Consider the following 17653-nt stretch of genomic DNA (forward strand, 5'->3'; position numbering starts at 1 on the left):
GCCGCGGACACGGGCCCCGCGTTGCCCGGGCTCAGGTGCCCGCCGAGCTAGGACGGAGCGCGCCAGGGCGCGGGGCCGAGGCGCCGGGACATGCAGCGCGCGGGAGGCGGCCGGCGCGGGCTCTCGGCGCGGGCGCAGCGCCCCTTCCCCCCGGTGAGTGGCGGGTGGCGAACCGGGGACGCCAACTTCGCCGCCAACTTGGGGCTGGGCTCGGGCGCCGCGCGGGCAAGGACGGCGGAGACAGACGCGGGAGTCCCGGGGACAGTCTGGCCGGCGCGGGGAGCCCGAGGAGGGGGCGGCCCGGGGCACCGGGACCCTCGGGGACCGGGCCTGGGGTTCGGCCCCGGGGCGGATGGAGAGGAGGCGAGAGAGGGAGGCCGAGGTGACAGGCGCGAGGCGGACGCGAGGGAAGGACGCGGGTGAGGCGCCCAAGACGTTCGTCTCCCCGGTCGCGGAGCCCTCCAGCTCCTCCTTCGCTGGGCGTCGCGGCGCCGCGGGGGAGGGGGCGGTGCGGGGACGCGGGAGTCCGGGCTGCCGGCCCCCGCAACTGTTGCTGCTGGAAGCCCGCTGGGCCGGGGAGCCCGGCCGGGGGCTGGGGCCGCGACCGGGCGGAGGGGGCTGGAGAGGGCCTGGGCAGAGAGGACGAAAGGGGGCTGTGGGTGGTTCCGGGAGCTGGGCCCCTGCCTCCCGGAGGTCTGCTGAGCGCCTTCTGCGCGCATCTCCCTTGACACTCCCCCGCCCCTTCGCACGCTGCGAGTCCCCCGGGTCCTTATCCCCCCAGCTCTCCTCCTCCTCTCCCCTGCCCGGCATAGCGCTCCCTCCTCTGACCTCAGGGAATCAGCGTGGGGTTCACGGGGTGGTGGGATCTTCCCAAATGCTGACCCAACGCCCGGTGGACCCGGGCTCCGAGGGCGCAAAAGGAAGGCTGGGCGAAGAGGACCATGGGAGAACCGTGAGCCCCGCAGCGCTGGGCCCTGGCTGTCGCACCAGCGGGTATGCTCAGGTCTCCCGGGGCTTCGACAAGGATCCCCGACGGCGGGGAAGGGAAACCCGGAGCCTCCTGCTGCAGAAGGCGTTTCGTGCCCAGGCCTGGGAGGCCTTGTGAAGGCAAGGCATCAAGCAGCCAGGAAATCCCCAAGGGTGTGCGTCCCAGGACCCTTCCAGAGGTCCTGCTCGGTGAGCGAAGACGCGGGTCTCCCAGCCGGGTTCTTGACGCTCACACCATTGATCCACCCTGCTTCCTAGCCCTGCTGTCCCGGCAGGACTTCTGGCTGGGTGCCCCAGCCCTCCCATGGTGGTAACACCCTGGCTCGGTCTCCTCCGCTGGCTCCACAGGGAAACCGAGGAAGGCTCGCGCGCTCTATCTTGGAGCCCGTCTAGTTTCTGGCTGCGCCAGTCGGTTTCAAGTCTGCTCCTAAACTCCGTACTAAGAATTTGAATAGGAGCGTGAAGGGGAGTCCGGGAGGCTGGAGACCAGACTTCTGGGTTCACCCCAAGCCCTGGCACCCCGGCCCACAGCCCCGTCAGCCAGGCGAGCTCGCCCCCCGCCAGCCTGCGGGGCTTGCGGTGAGTGGGGGTGGGGGCCGAGAGCCGGGAACGCCTGCGGGGTGGGGGTGGGGTGTAGCAGCGCGGCGGGGGGGCGCGGACGTGGTGCCCAGTTTGGCCGCCAGGAGGCGTGGCACGGGTCCCGGAGCCCGGAGTCGCCGCCGCTGCCGCCGCCGCCGCATCGCGAGTGTCCTTGAGCCGCGGGTGACGGTGGCTCTCGCCGCTCGCGCCCCGTCCTCCCGCGGGGGGAGCCTGATGCCACGTTCCCTATGAATTATTTATCGCCGGCCTAAAAATACCCCGAACTTCACAGCCCGAGTGTAAGAGATTCCTGCCAAGGGGAGGGGGCGGGGCGCCCCCCGGGGGGCCAGGGCGGAATCGGCGGGGAGGTGGAGGGGGCGGGGTAGTTAATCTTGGAGGGAGACTTTGGTGCCCGCGCCAGTGGGAGCGAGATGCAGCGGCGGTCTTTTCCCCTGACGCCTGGGTTCGGATTTTTAGCTCAGCGGAAGTGCAGGAGGGAAGGAAACCCGACGGCAAAGGAGAGGCCGCTTACCAAAGGGCTGTGGATATAACGGGGCCGAGCAGCCGGGATCCCCCTGCTCCCCCGAAGCAGCGCAGCTGGTGGGTGGGGCCTCTTCCTGGGGCCAAAGCTCTTGGCCTGGGCGGCGGGGGGCGGCGGGGGAACCACCAGTGTCTGGTGTGTGAGTGTGCCTGTGCGCACATCCGTGTGCGGGAGCCTGCCTGGGAATGGGGGAGGGGGTTGGAGGGCGAGAAGAGCCCTCAGCACGCGGAGGTTCTCACGCAGCTCAAGGTGATGCTGAGTGTTTCAGAGGACTGACCACTGCCCCCCTCCCCTGGGTCCTTTTGTGGTCCCGGCGTTCAGTAATTTACTAGCCTGTTAGCGAAAGATGCGAGACGCTGAGGGAGGGGGCAGAGGTTCCTAAGACAAAGTCAGGTGTGTGGCAGGGGCATCATCTGGTGGGCAAATACCTGCCAGTGGCATAGTAGGGAGCTTCCCAGCCTCTGAGGGGTAGGGGTAGGAAGGGCAGGTGGCCTACAGCCCCACCCAGGCCCTATGTCTTGTCACCTGCTGTGTCCAGAGCCCAGAGGGACTAGGGCAGGTGCCCTGTGGGAGAGGGATTTAGGTTGGGCCCTCAAAATTCTGGAATTTTGTTGCGTAGGCAAGAGAGAGGCCATGGGAAGAGGACATTCTAGCCAGAGGGAGCAACAGAGCAGGGACCTGGGGGTGATGACAGTGGGGGCTGTCTGGCTAACAGACTGGCAGGAGCGTGGAGTCGATGGAGGGGAGAGAATGCGTTGGTGTCTGGGTGTGTGGGGCCCTAATCATGGGACCAAGGTGTCTGGACTTCATCTGTGGGCACCAGGGAGCAGCTGTGCTGTCTGAGGAGAGGGTGCGGTGGCCCTCTGAGCAACGCTTCAGATCAGTGGGGTGGGAGGGTGGGGTGGTGGATGGGAGGTGGAGGGGTGGGGGGCCGGGGCTGGGGCTATGACCCTCCTGCCTTGTGGGGGAGACTGGATGTCATGTGGTGATAAGACCCTGGGGTCTGAACCTCTTTGAATCTGCCCGTTGCTCTTTGAAGCCCAGAAATTTGCCTGAAGGAGCCCCTCCCGTCCAGTCGCATTCTGTGCTCACTCCTGACGGGAGGCACCACCTGCCTCAACTTCCTCTTCTCAACTCCAGTCCCAGGGGACACCTTCCCACAGGGGGAGTCTCTGGGGGCAGGGCCCCCTAGGAGTTGGGGGAGGGCCTGGATCCTGCATCTAGAGTCACGTTTTTCCAAAGAAGCAAAATGAGAGCTGCATGCATCATTTTACATTTTCTAGTGGCAACGTTAGAAAAAGTGAAAAGAAACGGGTGAAGTTAGTTCTAGCGGTATATGTTTAACTCAGTGCATGTGACATTATTTCAACACGTAATCAATATAAAAAATATTGAGATACTTCACGTTCTTGTTTTCATGCTAAGTCTTCAATATCCAGAATGTCTTTTGCCCTTAGAGCGGACCTCAGTTCAGACGAGCCACATTTCAAGTGCGCATAGTCACATGTGACTGGTGGCTGCACAGCACAGACCTGGAGTTCAGAGCTGGGAGGCAGAGCCGGGGGAGGCTTGGGGCTGCCCAGGGGGTAGGGAACCTACTGGGATCGTGCTGTGGGCAGAGATGGGCACAGAAAGTCCTGGCAAGGGAGGGGGGACATGGCAGTCCCTTTTGCGGGTATGACTTGAGATCCCTGATTGGTGGTAGCTGAGGTGTGGTGTGGTGTGGCTTGGGCTGCAATCTCAGACTCATACATGTGTCCGGGCTGACATTCTGAGTCGATGTACCAGGAAACCATACACGGGGGTGTGTGGGGGGGGGACTTCAAGGGCACCACAATGAGTATCCATTCCCTCCCCTGCCAAAAATCCTGTCTTCTCAGCCTAAATTAAACCAGGTTCACCCTGGTCACCCTTTGGCTCCTGGTCCCTTTGGCATCCCCCGTTCAGAAGTTTTGCTGGGGATGTGATGAAGATGGAAAGGGGTGGCACTGCCATGGCCGATGTCCAGCTGGGAGAGAGAGCTGCATCAGTGGGCACCACTCACTGACTTGGCTGTTGGTTCCAATCCAAAGCAATGATGTTTACTTAGCAGGGATACGCATCACGCCCTTGGGTGAGGTCAAAAAAAATCCTGCACACTAGCGACGGCCTGGGGAAACAGCTCGTGTGTGAGACCTCAGGGTCCCAGGTGACCCTGAGTCCTGACCAAGTCAGTGGTGTCACAGCCCTGCTGTGGAGTAGGTACTACTAAGTTGAGGCCACTCAACTACTAAGTTGAGTGGGGGTGTCTGAGGCCCAGGAGGACGGGGCTCTATGCCAAGCAGGGCCACGCAGAGCAGGGCCCTTAGGGATGTTAGTTTCAGTTTAGGATGGGGAACATGGAGGCAGGGCAGAGAGTGTCACAGAAGCTGCCTTCTTTCACCTGGATGTGGGCTGTCGCTGTAGGATAAGGATGCTGATAGCAGTGGGGAGCCCCCATGCTGCTGTGAGGTAGGTCCCATGTTATCTCAAGAAAACCTACCTGAGTGGCTTCCCCAGGACCACACGGCTAGTCAGTGGCAGAGCTGGGACTTGAACTCAGGTCTGTCTGACTCCAATCCATGCACCTGGACACCAGACTAGCATTTTCAGTGTGTCCTCCCAGGGTAGGGCCCAGACAGATGAGTTTCCAAGTCTCTGGCCTTTGCGGCCGAGCAAAGTGTTCAACAGCAGAATGGAAGTCATGAGCACTGATGGGGACTCACGTTCTTCCTGCCCCCACCCCTCCAGAGAGCCCTGGGGACGCTCAGCTAACCTGTCTCTTTCTCTTTATCTGTGTCTGGCTCTCCCTCCCTCTCTGCCTCTCTTTGTGGAGGGAGGTTTTCTCCTTTTTTCTTTCATCCTTGGGATGTGTGTGTCTCTGACTCCTCCCCCCTTCCCCCTCCCCCCCACCCCCACCGTGTGCTCATCTTTTCTCTTCGTGCTTCTGTCTCCCTCCCTGTACCCACCCTGATCTCTCTGCAGGACCCTCTGGTGGACATGGGTGGTGCCCTGGGGCCCGCCCTGCTGCTCGCCTCACTCCTTGGTGCCTGGGCAGGGCTGGGCCCGGGGCAGGGTGAGCAAGCTATGACAGTGGCCGTAGTGTTTGGCAGCTCGGGGCCACCGCAGGCCCAAGCTCGTACCCGCCTCACCTCCCAGAGCTTCGTGGACCTGCCTCTGGAGATCCAGCCGCTCACCGTGGGGGTCAACAACACCAATCCCAGCAGCCTCCTCACCCAGATCTGCGGGCTCCTAGGCGCTGCCCGCGTCCATGGCATCGTCTTTGAGGACAATGTGGGCACCGAGGCCGTGGCCCAGATCCTGGACTTCATCTCCTCCCAGACCCATGTGCCCATCCTCAGCATCAGTGGGGGCTCTGCTGTGGTCCTCACCCCCAAGGTGCCTGTCCAAACTCATGTCCCTTCATCCCTTGGGCTGGGAGCCGGGCTGGGGCTGCAAGAGTGGGGTGGGCCAGGCTGGGCCAGGGAGAGACTTCAGCTCTGGGAAGCTGGGATTGGGTGGTACCAGCAGGTGGTGGGGGCTGAAGGTGTGACATGGGTGACGGGGGAAGAGGCTGTGGCAATTATGTTCTCGTGTTCTAGAAGATAAACTTTCTGGGCTGCTTTCACATTGTGTCTGGATGAGGCGGTGTGGGTGGCAAGCTCACCTCTGGCTTAGGTGGGAAGCCCCGGCCCACCTTCTCTCTGCTTCTCGGGCCTTCCTCGGTCAAGCTCCAGACTCAGGGGCAGAGGCCAGGCTGGGCAGGGGATCCGCTGCAGTTAACCTGCAGCGGAACACCCAGTGTCAGGCCGCTGTCCCAAGCATGGGGGAGGCATGCCCTCACAGATCTGCAGCCCGTGGAGACAAAGTTCTAAAGACACGCTAATCTACAGTCACAGCTGGGACAAGCATTCTGAAGGAAAAACACAGGAGGGTCTAAGAGGGCCCCGTGTGGGTAGAGGGTTGGTCAGAAAGTCTCCTAAGAAATCATATAGAAGCTGAGGCCTGGAGGATGAGGGAGAGTTGGCAAGGTGTGTGTGGGGGGGTTCAAATGGGGGGCAGTGTTCCCATCGGAGGCATCAGATGGTGTGAAGGCAGCTAGGTGGAAGGAGCTGGGAGGATTTGAGAGAAGGTTGGAGACGGGGGTGGGATTCTGAGCACGCAGGAAGATATTTGGGTTTTATCCTAAGTAACTGGAGAGCCAAAGAAGGTGTTGAGGGGAGAGACCTATCTGATTTGCCTTTCTTTTATGATTATTTTTTATTAGGGAGAAACTTGAGCATACATAAAAGTAGAAGCGTATAATCACCCCATGTACCGTCCACCCCTGACCAACCCTGCCCCATCCTTCTCCCCGCTACTCCCCTCTCTTCTGTGTCATTCTGAGGCAAAGCCCAAGCATCCTACTGTCCCATCCAGACGTATGTCAGTATATATCTCTAATAGATAAGGGCTTAAAAACCGAACCACCACATGATCACATCTAGAAAATAATAAAAACTCCTTAACATCATCAAATATCCAGCCGGCGTTCAAATTCCCCCCTTGTTTCATAAACATCTTAAGTGCTTATTTTTAAATTTGGTTGCTTGAATCAAGAAACCAGTTAGGTGTCCACGTGGCGATTGGCTGACGTGGCTTCGGAGCCACAATCTCTAGGATCCTACAACATCTCTTTTTCTTGCAATTTGCCTGTGGGAAGAACTGGGTTACTTGTCCTGTAGGGTTGTCCCCGGTTTGCTTTTTTAAAGACGGGGACAGCAGTCGCAGTGTGGCGAAATCTTGGAGGGCCTGCGGTGGCAGGAGGGACCCCTCAGTTAGCAGGGGATTGCGCTAGTCCAGGCTCGAGCTGGCGTGCCCTTGGCATTTGTGATGGTGGAGGCAGTGGGGAGTTGGAACCTTCTCACCCACAGGGCTCCATGGGGTGTTTTCCTAGGAAGCTTTGGTCCTGGCAGTAGCTCTCAGCGTGGTGGCTGTCTTAACAGTGCTTTAGAAAAATACAGACGCCCAGAGTCCCATCTCTGAGAGTCTGGTTCAGTTGGTCTGAGGCATTGCTTCCCAAACTAGCGGGCTCAAGAATCACCTGAAGAGCGTGTCAAGGTACAGATTCATGGGCGCCATCCCCAGAGGTTCTGATCCAGTAGGTGTGCGATGCGCCCGAGAATGTGCATTTCCGACACGCTCCCAGGTGACAGCTGATGCTGCTGGGCTTTGATCCAGCATTGACCGGGCGCGAGCCCGCAAAAAGCCCTCCAGATGATTCTAATGGGCAGCAGGGGCTAGGGACCACATCGGGGGCGGGAGGCGGGAGGCGGGTGTTGCAGCACAGGGTCTCCCGGGACGCCCCGCGTCTAGGGGACGCGGGCGCATTAGGGGACTGCAGGAGGAGGCAGAAGTTGGGGCGGGGCGCGCCGAGCCCCGCCCCGACTCAGGCCCCGCCCCGCCCCCAGGAGCCGGGCTCGGCCTTCCTGCAGCTGGGCGTTTCCCTGGAGCAGCAGCTGCAGGTGCTGTTCAAGGTGCTGGAGGAGTACGACTGGAGCGCGTTCGCCGTCATCACCAGCCTGCACCCGGGGCACGCGCTTTTCCTGGAGGGGGTGCGCGCCGTCGCCGACGCCAGCTACCTGAGCTGGCGGCTGCTGGACGTGCTCACGCTGGAGCTGGGCCCGGGCGGGCAGCGCGCACACACCCAGCGCCTGCTGCGCCAGCTCGACGCCCCGGTGCTGGTGGCCTACTGCTCGCGCGAGGAGGCCGAGGTGCTCTTCGCCGAGGCGGCGCAGGCCGGCCTGGTGGGGCCCGGACACGTGTGGCTGGTGCCCAGCCTGGCGCTGGGCAGCACCGACGCGCCTCCCGCCGCCTTCCCCGTGGGCCTCATCAGCGTCGTCACCGAGAGCTGGCGCCTCAGCCTGCGCCAGAAGGTCCGCGACGGCGTGGCCATCCTGGCCCTGGGCGCCCACGGCTACCGGCGGCAGCACGGCGCCCTGCCCTCCCCGGCTGGGGACTGTCGTGGCCACCCCGGGCCCATCAGCCCTGCCCGGAAGGCCTTCTACAGGTGGGCACCTGCCCAGGGCACGGAGGGGGAGGGGGCCGCTTCAGCGGACCTGGGTGGCTACACCTCCCACTAGCTGTGTGCCTGGGGCCAAGTTAACCTCACCTCTCTGGGCTTAGTTTCTTCAACTGAAAAAGAAGCCAGGTATGAGGTGTGGTGAGGATTGCAGGGGGAGGGGTGTCAATACAAAGAACAATAATTGCACAGTCAGTGCTACTTGGGGGTGGTGATAGTGGTGATGTAGAAAGTGGGGGAGGGGGCATCCTGGGGACCCCAGGAAGGTGGGGTCCTGGGCAGGGCTGCTGGCAGAGCTAACCAGGGACACCCTGGTTTCTCTCCCCCATCGCAGGCACCTTCTGAATGTCACCTGGGAGGGCCGAGACTTCTCCTTCAGCCCTGGTGGGTACCTGGTCCAGCCCACCATGGTTGTGATCGCCCTCAACCGTCACCGCCTCTGGGAGATGGTGAGAAGGGGGTGAGCCCAGGGTCCCTCGGTATCCTCTCATTTTGTCCCCAGTCCCTCTTGTCCCACAGCTGAGCAGAGGGTCCCTTCTGCCCTTCATCCAGCCCCTCATCCTTCAGGTCTCAGCTGAAACATTTGCACCTGCGCTAGGGTGGGTGCTGCATCTCGGCTCGGGGCTCATCTAGCACCCTAGCCTCCCTCCACTACAGAACTGATCAAACACTCTTATCACCTAGTCCGGCCCCTGGGGGAGTAACCCACAGCTATGCTGGCCAGACGGACATGTAAACAAATAGATTTGGGGATGCTCAGTGCTTGAGGAGAGATGTGTGCAAAGCATTACGGGGGGGGGGGGGAAGAGGAGGGCCAGAAACCAGTTCTGTCTTCAAAGGAAGAAACGGGGGAAAGATTCACAGAAGTTGGGACGTTTGGGTTGGGCTGTGGAGGGTTGAGTCGGAGGGCATCAGGAAGGGATACTAGCCTGGTATAGACAGAGGGGCAGAAGGGTCTGGGACATTTTAAAGTGATTTGTTTGGGGGGGGGGTGTAGAGACTGAGGAGGAAGTGTGGGGAGGGGTAAGGTGGGCCCGAGTGTGGAAAACTTTGAGTACTGGGCAAAGGACTTTGTACCGAGGTGGGGGGTGGGGAGGGTGGGGAGATGTCTCAGGTCTGGACTCGAGAAAGATGCTGCAGGCCAGCAGCAGTGGGGTGGCTAGATGGGAAGGCGTGGGGGCCAGAGGCTGGGAGGAGACTGTAGGGAGCCCCCCCACCTTTCTGGTCCATGCACAGCCCCTTGCTCTGCTCTCCAAATGCTCCTGCCCAAAGCTCCCCAGTGTAGGGAGGGAGACTCTTGGCCCTGGCAGGTCCCACCAGAGGCCCCCACCTAGAGGGTGGGGGTAATGGGGCTGGAGGTCCCAGGCTGAAGCTGGTCACCTTTTGCAGGTGGGTCGCTGGGACCATGGTGTCCTCCATATGAAGTACCCGGTGTGGCCTCGCTATAGTGCCTCCCTGCAGCCTGTAGTGGACAGCCGGCACCTGACGGTGGCCACGCTGGAAGAGCGGCCCTTTGTCATTGTGGAGAGCCCTGACCCCAGCACGGGCGGCTGTGTGCCCAACACTGTGCCCTGCCGCAGGCAGAGCAACCACACCTTCAGGTCTGTGCGAGGGCACAGGAAGGCCCGGTGTGAGCTGTGTGCTGCCGTGTGATGGCAGGCGCGTGTGTCTTATGCCTGGGTGTGGGGGCAGGGGCCACTTGCCAAACTGGGAGTTGCTGCTGGCTCTGACTGCTGGTGGTCTCTTGGTGGCAGCAGTGGTGACACGGCCCCCTACACCAAGCTCTGCTGTAAGGGCTTCTGCATTGACATCCTCAAGAAGCTGGCCAAGGTGGTCAAGTTCTCCTATGACCTGTACCTGGTGACCAACGGCAAGCATGGCAAGAGGGTTCGAGGCGTGTGGAACGGCATGATCGGGGAGGTAGGCCCGCCCTTGCGGTCCACCTGAACCCACCCCCCTGGTGGGCTCCCCAGGCCCCATGCATCGCTCAGCCACCCCTAGATGTTCCTGTGCCGGGGGTCAGTCAGGGCGGAGCCTGGGGCCAGCTCCCACGGCTCTCCAGTTGGCAGGGGAGACGGGTTGTCACCAGTGATGCTCCCTGGGGTGGTCAGTAGTGCAAGTGGGGCTCTGAGGACCCCATATGGGAACAGCCCACTCAGTCAGAGGGGTGGTAGACGGGGGGGGGGGGGCTGTGGAGAGTGCTCCAGCCTGTGGGACCCCTCCTCCAACCCGGCCCGGCCCCATGACCCCAGGTGTACTACCAGCGGGCAGACATGGCCATCGGCTCCCTCACCATCAACGAGGAGCGTTCCGAGATTGTGGACTTCTCTGTGCCTTTTGTGGAGACGGGCATCAGTGTGATGGTGGCACGCAGCAATGGCACCGTGTCCCCCTCGGCCTTCCTGGGTGCGGCTCTGGGTGGGCGGGGATGGCTCTGGGGTCTGAGGCGCAGGCGCAGAGACGGGGAGTTTGGGGTGGGCCTCAGAGGGCCAGAGCAGCAGCCGCGGGTGCCTTGGAGGTTGGCCAGAGGCCTGAGCTGCAGGACGGTAGGATGCAGAGGGATAGGAGGCGAAGTCCGTGTTCTATCTGAGTCTGAGTGTTGGGTAAGGAGGGTGGAGGGGTCACTGTGAGGGGCAGGGAAACGGGGAAGGCAGGCCGACTTCAGGAGGCGCCTCGTAGGCTGGGATACACCAGGGGAGAAGCTTCACAGGGAGCTGGAGGAACCGACCCAGAGAGTGGGAAGTAGCAGTAGGAATTCAGCCTCGTGGGGCAAGTCCCTTCGTGCCAGGCTTCACACTAGCTGCTGGGGAGACAGCCACAGTCCTGGCCGCTGCCCAGCGTCCTGTCAGGAAGTCAGTGGGCCCTGGAGTGGGGGATTTTCAGAGAGCCCCGAGGACAGGCAAGCCTCAGCCAGGAGCAGAGGAGAGAATCCCCTTCCTGCTGTGTGGCCTTGAGCAAGTCACTGAACCTCTCTGATCAGGATTCCTCAGCTGCGTAAGAGACAACAAGCCCCACCCCCACGGGATGGGCATTGCGGCAAAGGACACAGTGCTTATGGCAGCAATGCCTGCTTGCTCTGGGAGACTGAAGCCACTGAACAGATTGGTCCGAGAAGCTCAGTTGGTCTCCCCAGCTCCTGGGGCTTCGGGGCCCTGTCAGGAGGATCAAGAGTGAGACTTGATCTCAGAGACCCTGATTCCAGGCAGAACAAACAGCCAGCCATCAACGCTGGGGCAGGCGGGGCACTTCCAGAACAGGAGTGTGGTTAGCGGTGCTGGCCGGCAAGGGAGGAGAGGGAAAGAGAATTCCTTGGGCATGCTGGTGATACTTGGGATCAGGCTGGGTGGGGAGGAGGAGGGAGATGGGAGATGGAGTGGGTTGCAGGCAAGGGGGTGGGAGAGGAAGGGGAGAGAGCATGGGGCATAAACTCCCTTTTTGTGAAAGGAAGTTGGGGGTCGGTGTGGGATCCAGGGGAGATGTGTAGTCAAAGGGAAGTTTCCTGGGGCGGGGTGATGGGACCTGGTCCCAGGGCAGAGGGGAAGGGGAGACAGAAAATGCTGGAGAGCCTGATCTCTCTTGGGGGTGGTCTCTCCCGGGGCCCTGCTGCTCTGAGAGTCAGAGACCCCTTGGCTCAGTCCTCGGGGCTGATGGGCCCCACTTTGACCATGTGGACGCACCTGTCTGCACCCAGTGCTCTGGGCTCTGGGTGGGAAGGACAGTAGTGAGGCCTCTGAGCTGCCTCCCTCTGTTCCCAGAGCCCTACAGCCCTTCAGTGTGGGTGATGATGTTTGTCATGTGTCTCACTGTGGTGGCCATCACGGTCTTCATGTTTGAGTACTTCAGCCCTGTCAGCTACAACCAGAACCTCACCAGTGGCAAGAGTAAGCTCTCACCTAGGCCTGGGAGGGAGGGAGCATTCTGGACGGGTGGGCTCAGGGCTACAGGGGCCCTACAGAGAAGGCTGGATCCTGGGGGAGGTATCTGGCTTTTGGACAGCAAGCAGGGGCCAATCAGATATATGAGAGAGAGAGAGAGAGAGAGAGAGAGAGAGAGAATGAGAGAGAGAAAAGGGAGACAAGGTGGGTTGGCTTGCCCTGGAGGGGCGATGGCTGGGGACAGGGCCCCACCCAGGACAGAGTAAAGACTGGGGTCCCTCTGTGCCCACCCTTTCACCCCCAGAGTCTGGGGGCCCATCCTTCACCATCGGCAAGTCTGTGTGGCTGCTGTGGGCGCTGGTCTTCAACAACTCGGTGCCCATCGAGAACCCCCGAGGCACCACCAGCAAGATCATGGTCCTAGTCTGGGCCTTCTTCGCCGTCATCTTCCTCGCCAGCTACACCGCCAACTTGGCCGCCTTCATGATCCAGGAGCAGTACATCGACACTGTGTCTGGCCTCAGTGATAAGAAGGTTCTGGGGCTACAGCTAGCAGAGGGCGAGGGGTGCTGAGAGCAGGGGTAGGCCTGTGGGACACAAAAGGGGAATCTGAAATGGAGGAGGGAGTAGGAAGGAGCTGGAGACCTGGTTGAGGGGAGGGCTGGGGCCTGGGGCGAGGGGGCGGATGGCTCAGGTGCACCGACAGAGTGGCCTTGGGTAAGTCTCTTCCTGACCTGGCCTCAGGTTTCACCGTTTGTAAAACGCAGGAGTGGCCCGGACGGTCTCTCTCAGACTCCTGTGCCCTCACTCTGCAAGTGCAGACTCCAGGGCTGGGCGCCGGGGATGGGGTCGGGGAGCGCTGGTGTGTCCGCAGGCTTGGACGGAGGTGACGAATGGCGCCTGCCCTCTGCCCGCAGTTTCAGCGGCCTCAAGATCAGTACCCACCCTTCCGCTTCGGCACGGTGCCCAACGGCAGCACAGAGCGGAACATTCGCAGCAACTACCGAGAGATGCACACCCACATGGTCAAGTTCAACCAGCGTTCGGTGGAGGATGCTCTCACCAGCCTCAAGATGGGGTGGGTCCTCAGCCCTGCACCCACCCTCTGACCATCTCTACCCACATGTCTCCCCGTTGACCAGCCTCAGTTCTGGCCCTGTCTGGGAGACCCCAGGTGGAGACATGGAGGCCGGGGTGTCCTGTAGGACTCGTAGGGAAGGGGGAGGGAGGTCTGGGGGCAGAGTGAAGTTTCAAGCAAAACTGGAGGCCCACCATTTGGCCCACAGATGCAGCTGAGATACTGAGCAGGGTTCAGCCTTCATCTGAGTGGTGGCTGTGACCTTCTTAGGGTCCTAGGGAGACGGAGGGGCTGGGCACGGAGGGAGTGTTCTCTGGAGGCGGAGGGTCCCCTGGCCTCTCTGAGAGGAGGGGAGGTGGGGTCCCTGAGCTATGGAAAAGACTCTTCTCTGCATTCAGGATCCAGGGGAACCAGAGAAGTCTCTGCCCACCCATCCCGCCTGGTCAGTGCTCAGCGGGCTCTGCTGGGCTCTGCAGCCCAGACCCCTGTCAGGCCCCAGGTTGGGTATCCTCACCTCACATGACCCCTGGCCTGTCCCCAGGAAGCTGGATGCCTTCATCTATGATGCTGCTGTCCTCAACTACATGGCGGGCAAGGACGAGGGCTGTAAGCTGGTCACCATTGGCTCTGGCAAGGTTTTTGCCACCACTGGCTACGGCATCGCCATGCAGAAGGACTCCCACTGGAAGCGGGCCATAGACCTGGCGCTCCTGCAGTTCTTGGGGGATGGTGGGTGCTGCTGCTGGGGGCCTGGGGTCCAGGGTGGGCCGTGGAACCTGAGGTGGGGACAGCTGCCTGATGGCCGGTCAGCATCTCCACTACCATTCTCTGAGTCCCAGGGCCTGTGGGCAGGAAGAGGTCTCTGGGAGTGAGGCTGGGGCAGGGAGGACGGGAGGGTGGCATTTGGAAGGACCACATGGAAACCTGGGGAAGGGGTGGGCTTGCCAGGAGGGAGTGGGAAATAGGATTTCGGGAGGCTCCCTGGAGGGCAGGAAGACGGGAAGGAGCTCAGGCCACACAGTGGGGTTTGGGGGAGGCTGACATCCTGTCTTTTTTCTCTAGACCCCTGTCCCGGCCATTTCCATCTTGAGATCACCTAGGATAGTGCCAAGGGCCTGCCTCATCCCAGAGCTGGGGCTCAGGCTTGCCTTGGGACAGGGGGCTCACATATGTAAGCAGTACAGCGGAACCTGCCCCCAAACCCAGAGCTTTCAGCGCTATGAGATCAAACTGATTTTCCATCAGTGCCACAGATTGAGAGTGATAGCAGTTAAGGTGCTGGGATGTCCTAGGGGACCTGGGCTTTTAGTCTCTGTGTGCCAAGCTCTGTGCCTGGCTTGTAGATGACCAATAGGTTTGACCCAGGTGTGAATGATAGGTAACATACCACATCTGCAAGCTTTTACTGGGTGTGTGTGGGGGGGCGGGGGGGGCATGTCCAAGGCTGGCATTGTCTACCCCAGCCCCCACTCTGCTTTCCTTTCTTCCTGCTCATTGCCACCTCCCTTCCCCCACCCCCATCCTGCCCTTGCTGGCTAGATCCCTCTGTGGTCCTGTAAGGGGCTGGCTCCAGACCCCTCCTTGCTCCAGGCTTGGGCGAGCATTGGGAGGGTCTTTCCTGAGCCAGGTGTGCCCCCACCCCCGCTCCCGCCTCTCGCCAGGGGAGACACAGAAGCTGGAGACGGTGTGGCTCTCGGGGATCTGCCAGAACGAGAAGAACGAGGTCATGAGCAGCAAGCTGGACATCGACAACATGGCGGGCGTCTTCTACATGCTGCTGGTGGCCATGGGACTGGCCCTGCTGGTCTTTGCCTGGGAGCACCTGGTCTACTGGAAACTGCGCCACTCAGTGCCCAACACGTCTCGGCTGGACTTCCTGCTGGCTTTCAGTAGGGTGGGTGCCACCCCACCCCAGGCAGGTCCCAGCTTTAGGGGCGCCAACCCAGATAAGTCAGAGCTGGCTATGGCCCCATTTACAGAGGTAAAAACTGAGGGCCTTCCAGCATCACACAGCAGAAGAGAAGCAGAGCCCTTCTGCCGCAGGCTGGGCAGTGTTTCGGAGCCAGGCTGACCGGGTTCGAACCCTCACTGCTATTTACAAGCTGTGTGCCTTTAGGAAGAGATAACCTCTCGGAGCTTCAGATTGCTCCCTGGCAATTGCTCTCACAGTGGCGCAGTGCCGGGCGCATAGGAGGCGCTTAACGAATGTTGGTAGCTTCCTACGACTTCGGACGCCTGGGCTGGTGCTTGGACCGGGAGGCGGGAGGTCCCTGAGAGGAGCTGGCCACTCATGGCTATCTCCTCCCGGCTGCCCAGGGCATCTACAGCTGCTTCAGCGGGGTGCAGAGCCTGGCCAGCCCCGCGCGGCCGCCCAGCCCGGACCTGACCGCCGGCTCGGCCCAGGCCAGCGTGCTCAAGATGCTGCAGGCGGCGCGTGACATGGTGACCACCGCTGGCGTGAGCAGCTCCCTGGACCGCGCCACGCGCACCATCGAGAGCTGGGGCAGCAGCCGCCGCGCTCCCCCGCCACCCGCCTGCCCCGGCCCGCGGCCACCCACGCCCGGCCCGTCCCCGGCGCCCAGCCCCCCGGGCCGGGGGCCGCCGGGCGGGGGTCGTGCCGCGCTGGGGCGCAGGGCTCCGCAGCTCCCGGGCCGCCCTCCGACGCCTGGGCCGTCGCCGCCAGACGTGTCCCGGGTGTCGGGCAGGCCGCCCCGGGAGGTGCGACGGCCGGTGCAGGCCGGGCGCGGCGGGCGGCACCTCTCGGCCTCCGAGCGGCGCGCGCTCCCAGCGCGCCCCCTGTCGCCCGAGCGCTGCCACTACAGCTCCTTCCCTCGAGCCGACCGGTCGGGGCGCCCCTTCCTCCCGCTCTTCCCGGAGCCCCCGGAGCCAGAGGACCTGCCGCTACTCGGGCCGGAGCAGCTGGCTCGGCGGGAGGCCCTGTTGCGCGAGGCCTGGGCCCAGGGTCCACGCCCGCGCCACGCTTCCCTGCCCAGCTCGGTGGCCGAGGCCTTCGTCCAGCCCCGGTCGCTGCCCACTCGGTGTGGCCGCCCGGCCTGCCGGCGCTTGGCGCAGGCGCCGTCGATGCGGCTGCCGTCCTACCGGGAGGCCTGCCAGGAGAGCGTGTGGGCCAGGGTCCCCGTCTGGCCGCACAGACAGCACGCCTGCCTGCACGCCCACGTGCCGCTTTGCTGGGGGGCCATCTGTCCCCACCTCCCCCGCTGTGCCAGCCATGGCCCCTGGCTCACTGGGGCCTGGGGGCCTCCGGGGCACAGAGGCAGGACCCTGGGGCTGAGCACAGGCTACAGGGACAATGGAGGGCTGGAAGAGGTCAGCAGGGTGGCCTGTGGAACACATGGCTTTCCTGGACCTTGTACGTGGAGGCGGATCTCCAGCTTGGAGTCAGAAGTGTGAGGGGTCAGCTACTGTGGTTCCTGGTCAACTGGATTCTCTGCCTGGCACTTCCAGGGTTAGTGCAGGCAGGGTTTCTGGATTCCGCCTTGAAATCCTGGCCTTGGGTCCCCAGTGACAGATGTCTTCCATGGTCAGTTGAGTGACCTCGGGGGTCTCCGGTCCTGGTGTGGTCCGGGTGGGCTGTTGCTGTCCTCTTATGCAAAGCCCTTCCCGCCTGTCCTGGAGTCACCGGGAGCAGTGATGTCTCCCTGCCCTGATATTAGCTAGTTTCTAGTCAAGACTGCGGGGGGCCTGGTGTAGGAGTATGGTGGCTGGAACTCGGGGTGGGGGCGGGGGCTGTCCCCCCACCCCCACCCCCTGCCCTCCCTGACTGGAGTTTCTTCTCATAGTGCTGGGGCATTAAACAAATCTTTTACAACCCACTGGTCCTGGCTGCCTCATTCTGCATCCCTGGGAGGGAGGGGGGCACCATAGCCTATAGGCAATAAAGCACCTTGGGGGTATCCCAGCAGGGTGTCCGCCTAGAGAAGGTGGGCAGCTCCCTGTGGGGGAGTATCTGGGCAGCAGAAGCCGCTTGGTATTCAGTGGCTCCAACCCACCCTGGTGCTGGGTGTGACAAATGTGCTCAGCATGGGGGCTCTGGTGGTGACGGATGGAGTTCATCCTTCAATCTCCTTGAAAAGAGAGGCTAATGCCAGGGGCTGTGGGTGTCCTGCTTTGCCAGGGGCCCACCTGGAAGCCTGACGGTGTCATAGTGGGAATGGCAGAGGGAAGTCTGCTGTGGGCAGCCTGTTGGGCTCTCCTGGGCCCTGGCTGGCTGTATTCTCTCCGTGGGGGATGTGCAGGGCTCCAAACTGCCTGCTGGCTCTGGAAGCTTGGCACAGGTGGCGTCCGAGGTCAGACACAGCTCAGCCTTGCTGGTGCTGGGACCCCTGGGGGGGGGGGGGAGAGATGGTCAGAGAATCTTCTGGATGTGTCAGTCCTTCACCCTCCCTCTGGGCTCCCAGCCCCACCTCCTTTCTCTGTCACATGTCATCAGTCCTGGACCATCTAGAAAGATGGCTCTTTTTTACAATTTCCAAATGCTTTCACATCAGTGGTGA

At 62.0% G+C, this 17653-nt stretch overlaps 1 protein-coding gene across 1 annotated transcript; it reads left to right on the forward strand.

Moving 5' to 3' along the window:
- Positions 1–5036: 5036 nt before the first annotated feature.
- GRIN2C (glutamate ionotropic receptor NMDA type subunit 2C) lies at positions 5037–16953 on the forward strand. Its single transcript, XM_049635802.1, has 12 exons — positions 5037–5524; positions 7576–8174; positions 8521–8635; positions 9576–9787; positions 9944–10106; positions 10439–10592; positions 11942–12067; positions 12366–12595; positions 12979–13139; positions 13681–13868; positions 14801–15033; positions 15456–16953. The coding sequence occupies exons 1-12, from the start codon at positions 5126–5128 to the stop codon at positions 16548–16550; spliced, it is 3675 nt and encodes a 1224-aa protein (XP_049491759.1). The 5' UTR covers positions 5037–5125; the 3' UTR covers positions 16551–16953.
- Positions 16954–17653: the final 700 nt, after the last annotated feature.

The sequence above is a fragment of the Panthera uncia genome, chromosome E1 (assembly GCF_023721935.1).
Source record: "Panthera uncia isolate 11264 chromosome E1, Puncia_PCG_1.0, whole genome shotgun sequence".
In the NCBI taxonomy this organism is placed as follows: domain Eukaryota; kingdom Metazoa; phylum Chordata; class Mammalia; order Carnivora; family Felidae; genus Panthera; species Panthera uncia.